Consider the following 5,698-nt stretch of genomic DNA (forward strand, 5'->3'; position numbering starts at 1 on the left):
CCCAAAGACATAACAATATTTCTGGGACTCAAGTCTGATACTTCAAATTTTTCTCCTCAACTTAATTTTTTTTTTTAAATTAGTAAGACACTACATTTGGTGCTGTAGATGTAATGACAAAATTCCACATGTAAAAACGTTTCTTGTAATCCTTCAATCACAATTTAATATTGAAACCCATAAACCCAATTCTAATCTGAAGAAATGGAAACCTTTACTCTCTCTCCAAGGCTCAAATTAATTCATTTAATTTAGATGAAAAAATCGCTTTATTCCTTCATATTCTTCCCAACACACCAAGACTTTGAGGCTATCGTTCTTTTTTTGCACTGCCCAACAAAATTTCTGAGTTATACTTTAAGATGAATTGCAAAATACAATATACATATATTTATGTTTTTGTTATATTTCAAATCATTAAGTAAGCAACATTAATATAATTGAAACTGTAAGCTATTTTGATTGTAAGCAATTGTAAGCTATGTTGTATTGTAAGATTTTTTCGTATTGTGAGCAAGTTAGTGTTGATAGTTAAGTGATAAGTGTTGTAAATAACGTCAATATTGTAAGTGACGCTAGTAAATAACGTTAGTATTGTAGCGGTTGTAAGTAAAATTGTAAGTAATGTCAGTATTGCAATAACAATAATAAGAAAAATAAAACACACGGTGAAATGAAAAGAATGCAAAAAAAAAACCGTGCTCCCTGCTCTAAACAACATTTTTGAAAGGCTTCTGGCAGGGCAGATGTGTGAATTTTATCGTGAAATCCTATCAGACTTCATGAGCGCTTACAGGAAATTTTATAGTTGCGAGACCTCTTTACTGCAGTTGACAGAGGACTGAAGGATAAGCGCGACAGGGGGGAGCTTGTTGCTGTCGTCTCTATGGATCTCTCAAAAGCGTTTAATGTCATCCAGTATCCCCTCCTCCTTTTACAAACTCGAGGCTTTCGGTATGGACGATACAAGTTGCGCTCTACTAAGGAACTATCTCCCTGGCAGATCTCAGAGAGTTAAGGTTGGGGATACCTTCTCCGCCTGGGAAAGCGTCAGACGTGGGCTCCCGCAGGGGAGTGTGTTAGGTCCAATGCTATTCAACATTTTTATCAACGATCTCTTCTTTCACGTCAAGACGGCCAAGATGAACGCTTATGCTGAAGATCATCAGGTGTACTACTCCCATAACGATCCAGGGGTTCTAGAGGCATGCGTATCGCACAATGTCAGAGTGGCATATCAGTGGTATCAGGAAAACGGAATGCTAGTTAACGAGAGCAAGCACCAGGGTCTAGTCCTGGGTGAAACGGATTTTAGTTTATCCTTCCCAGTTCAGGAAACGTTAGAGATTTTTGGAATGGAAATCGATAAAAAGCTCAATTTTTCTAGTCATATATCGAATGTGTGCAAAAAGATCAATAATCAATTGCATGTTACGCTGCGCTTTCGAAAACTTATACCCAGGGGCACCCTACTCAAGCTTTACAAGGCTTATATTTTACCTTATTTCTACTATTGCTCCTCTGTCTGGCATTTTTGTAGCGCGCGCTATGCGGATAAGCTTGAAGCACTAAATAAGAGAATCCTTAGATTCATACTTGGGGATTACTTGTCCCCTTACAGCAGTCTTCTCAAGAAAGTCAATTCCACCTTATTAGCTAATAAACGCGTTCAAAATTTCCTAATATTATTTTATAAAAGCCTGTTTTTTCCCCATTTTCCAGTTTACATGAAAAATGTGTTCTCACTTCGGTCCTCCTGTTACGATCTACGCGGCAATAACATTTTGTCCCTTTGTAAGCCTAGAACAACGAGCTTTGGCCTTCATTCATTTTCATACTTCTCAGCTAAACAATGGATTGCGTTACCTGACTGTATTAGAACATGTGACTTTACAGAGTTTAAAAGGAACATTCAGAGACTGACTTTTTTTTAGTTGAATTTACTATTTTTTTTTTCACATTTTGCATTTCACATTTACACTATTTTATATTATTATTATTATTATTATTATTATTATTATTATTATTATTATTCTCGAAGTTATTAGCTACAATAAAAAAATTCGAGTGAAAATAAAGTCTATGTATGTATATATGTATGTATTACTATACAAAGAAGCCTACCATATCAAGTGTTCAGCACCATCTTTAAACAATGGTTTAAAAGCTAGCAGAAAACTATGCTTATTCTCTTGGCATTGACTTCTTTGTTTTGTATTTTCATGTGCGTGTTTTAAATGCTAATGTACCATCTTTCAGTATTTAAATCCTAGCTACTAGTTTGTCACCTTAGTCTGAAGATGATATAGAATTATATCGAAATATAACAATTAATTATACCAACGTTTCCTTGCATTTGTTGTCCAAATCATTGACACAATGTATTAACTCGGTATTTCATTCATCCTTTATCATCACGGAGATCTACTGAAGCTGTCAACGCTTCAAGATGGCTACCTATAAGATTTTCAGTACGCCTAATACTCGATATTTGAAAAATATCGTATTCAGGATGAGCTTAACAGGAACTTTCAGCTGAAGTTTACATCAAAATACTGGTAGAAACAAGAAGGAACACTGGAGAGAAGACGTTTTTGTCTATGTGGTCAGAAGAATGAGGCTGTTGTTTACAGTTCTGTGACAGGTAATGTTGTGATTATCAGGGTTTTGAGAGCGTTCGCACTCCCTCCTTTAAAAAGCTCGAAACTAATTTTTACACCAGGTTTTAGAACAGAATATCTTTACAAAATAGTTGAATTTCAAGTAATTTGGAGTTTAACCGGGTAGGGAAATTGTCTCTCAAAATTGCCGCTTTCTGCATGGCCATGGATCCTCGGACGTAAAAACATTTAGGTGTGACAACTTTAGTTTGTTTGTAAACTTCCCATGCAGAAGAAGTGACCACTTATTTCTTCCTTCATTCAAAACATCAGTCAAGAGTGTATAGGTGGTTATATCCAGTTATTTCATTATTTTGTAAACTATTTTAGTCTTTAGATGTTACGTGAAGAGATGATAAAATCGATCACGTTTCTTGGTTGCATTATAACCCAAAAAGGGAATCTTTTCTCGCAGGATGTAGGGTGCGTTTCTTAGAGCACGGTTTTCTCATGCCGAGTTTAATCCTTTCAAATGGCTTTAATATAAAAGCGACCTGACATTGGAAATTGAAAACTGATAAAAAACACTAGTGCTTTTGATCAGCCTAAATGTAATAATTCATAAGAAAAGAGCATAAAGCTACTTTACATTTCCTGAAGTCAAGAGTCAGACTTCCTAAAATGCCATTAACGACAGCTTCCTCTTCAGGTTTTGAATTATAGTATAGGGCTTTCTAAATTTCGAAGAGTCTTCATGGATGTGTACGTAATTATTGTGTAACTTTCAAAGATATCCCGGCTCTCCTATAAATGACTGAATGTCAATTTTTTTCTTTTTTTTCTTGCAATATCTAATACATTGTCAAGTTGATAACTGAAGATACTAAGACATCAGGTCTTGATATGCATCCAAATTCTAAGCACACCTTTTTCAAAAAGATTTACACATATTCCTCACGAGATGTGACACATTCGAGATAAATGGACATTTTTGCCGGGATTCCGTTGTACCACCAGGCTCCTTTATACTGCACAGCACAGTTATAGTCCCAGCTGTCATTATCCTGATCTTTGGTTGAAAACGGATGGCCATTGTGATAGGAAAGAGAGTCACCAGCAGATCCTGAAGAGCAAAGAAAATACGAACTTTTACAATAATTATTTGGTGGACCTCGTTCTTCTATACCAAACTCTTTTTAACCCAAAACAGCATGCGAAGAGATAAATGCAAAGGTATGAAAACAATATGCCACATTGTTGATGTTGGAATTTTTTTGCCATTTGTCGTTGACGATCATTCATCATTACAACGTGTAGCAGGGGAGGGGATGGGGGTACGAAAGGTGGTCCGGGACCGAATAACCATGTTCTTACAGCTTGCAACGCGATACTTTCACTTCAAAGTCAGCGGTTTTCCGACGGTGCGGCAGCAAACCGCATTTCCCTGCGAAATGGGAGCAACCACGACAGCGATGACGTGATTGCATTCAATGTTTGTAAAGTGGAATAACTACCTTCGAAGAACGCAGAATTTGTCACTTTCGCGTTACTTTTTAACGCGGTACAGCAAATAAATTCACCACAATTAACATTTATGCACTGAACTGCAATCTGTATTTGAGGTACCTGAATATGATCCAAGACTCAGCTTGTACTTGGATGCCTCGTCCGAGATCGCAAACGAGGCGTACTCGGCATATCTGGTATCTCCTACCCAGTGCCTAGATCTACTCGTAGCTTGTTAGGGCCACAACTTTTAGTCAGGCGATGTATCTTATCTAGTCCCAACCAATACTCGCCATTCAGGTTGCCAAAGCCGTTCTTGTAGTCAGTCCAGTCGCGATAAAAATCTACCGAACCGTCTAGTCGCTTCTGGAGAACAGTCTACCCCCCACCGGCTGTTGTTTGGTCACAGAACACATCAAAGGCACCTGAACCGTCAGGGTCGATTGTATAAACACCACTGCTTGTTTTACCAGATTTGTACAACTCAGCACAGCTTTTAGCTGAAACGTAAATTTTAAATTAACGCGATTGGTACTCATTTTGAAATACATTGAAATTAAAAAACAGCGCTTATCACATATTTTTTATATATTTTTTTATATGTCTTTGATTTTTTTGTTCAATCCTGCCTGTTTAATTGTTTTTTTTTTAAATAAGCTGCTAGGGGTGTCTGTCCTCCAGATTAATTAAAGTTAAGGTGACATCATCATTGCAACATAAAAGATCAGGGGACACAGAGCTTTCGTTTTGTATGTTAAACCTTTCCGTAGATGTTTCAATCATCTCTTGGGATCATTCTTATGTCGTGATGGACAACTGGGGTATATAAAACAATTATATATAATGATATACATTATGTGAACAGCAGATAAAGAATGGAAAGTGAGGAAATGATCCTTGCATTTGATAAAAAGCCTGAAGAAGAAATGAAATTAAAATGGATTCAATATTGAATCATTAAAGCTATTTTATGTTTACAAGATGCTGACTATGATTTTGACCAGCACAATGTTAATGCGTCCGACAAAAAGCGCTTTAAAGGAAAGAAAACAAAATAGCCTGGTCAATCTTTTCATTTCTGGAATTAGCAAAACAAACATAAACGTATAGTTTGAAGCCAAAATTTTGTTCGTTCTAATTTTCTTAAAATGTTCGTTTAACGCACAAAATTTGTTTGGATTGGAAGAAAGATTAATGCTAAGCTAAACTCGAAACCGTTAGTTTTTTTTGTTCCAGGACATCGTTTTCAACTGGGGAGGTTATATATCACTTTCTCCCACTCATATGTCACTGCATGATTTATTTTGACCAAGACTGACGTGATAGGAGTTAATGCTCAGTGGGTACTTTGAATGAATATCTCCGCTTTGAGTTAAAACTAAGTCAATGTTGTTTCTCGCCCTTTATGGTCGTTTCCCTTTCACTGCCTTTGTGGCACAAAATGTGAAAGCCTTACCTTTACAATCGCAGTTCTCAAGAGCAGCTATAGTGTCCTTTAACTGTTTGATGATTTCCTTTAAAAACCCCAAAAGGTTTGGATTCCGCCTCAAAATTACACAGCACAAGAAAACACAGTCCATCTCTGAGCGACC

At 36.7% G+C, this 5,698-nt stretch overlaps 1 protein-coding gene across 1 annotated transcript; it reads right to left on the reverse strand.

The window, feature by feature from the left end:
- Positions 1-3,603: 3,603 nt before the first annotated feature.
- On the reverse strand, positions 3,604-5,698 carry LOC144642979 (angiopoietin-2-like). The gene is made up of 3 exons (XM_078502106.1): positions 5,563-5,698; positions 4,227-4,606; positions 3,604-3,723 (listed from the first exon to the last, which is right to left on the reverse strand). Exons 1-2 carry the CDS (start codon positions 5,684-5,686, stop codon positions 4,485-4,487), a joined length of 246 nt encoding a protein of 81 aa, XP_078358232.1. The 5' UTR covers positions 5,687-5,698; the 3' UTR covers positions 3,604-3,723; positions 4,227-4,484.

The sequence above is a fragment of the Oculina patagonica genome, chromosome 2, assembly GCF_052425735.1.
Source record: "Oculina patagonica isolate OP01 chromosome 2, crgOcupat, whole genome shotgun sequence".
NCBI classification, from domain to species: Eukaryota; Metazoa; Cnidaria; class Anthozoa; order Scleractinia; family Oculinidae; genus Oculina; species Oculina patagonica.

Bases quoted from the DNA above. Each gene is read 5' to 3' on its own strand.
- LOC144642979 (XM_078502106.1), bottom strand. From the start codon at position 5,686: ATGGACTGTGTTTTCTTGTGCTGTGTAATTTTGAGGCGGAATCCAAAC. The intron at 4,607-5,562 runs GTAAGGCTTTCA...TTTACGTTTCAG, and splicing joins TGAGAACTGCGATTGTAAAG to CTAAAAGCTGTGCTGAGTTG.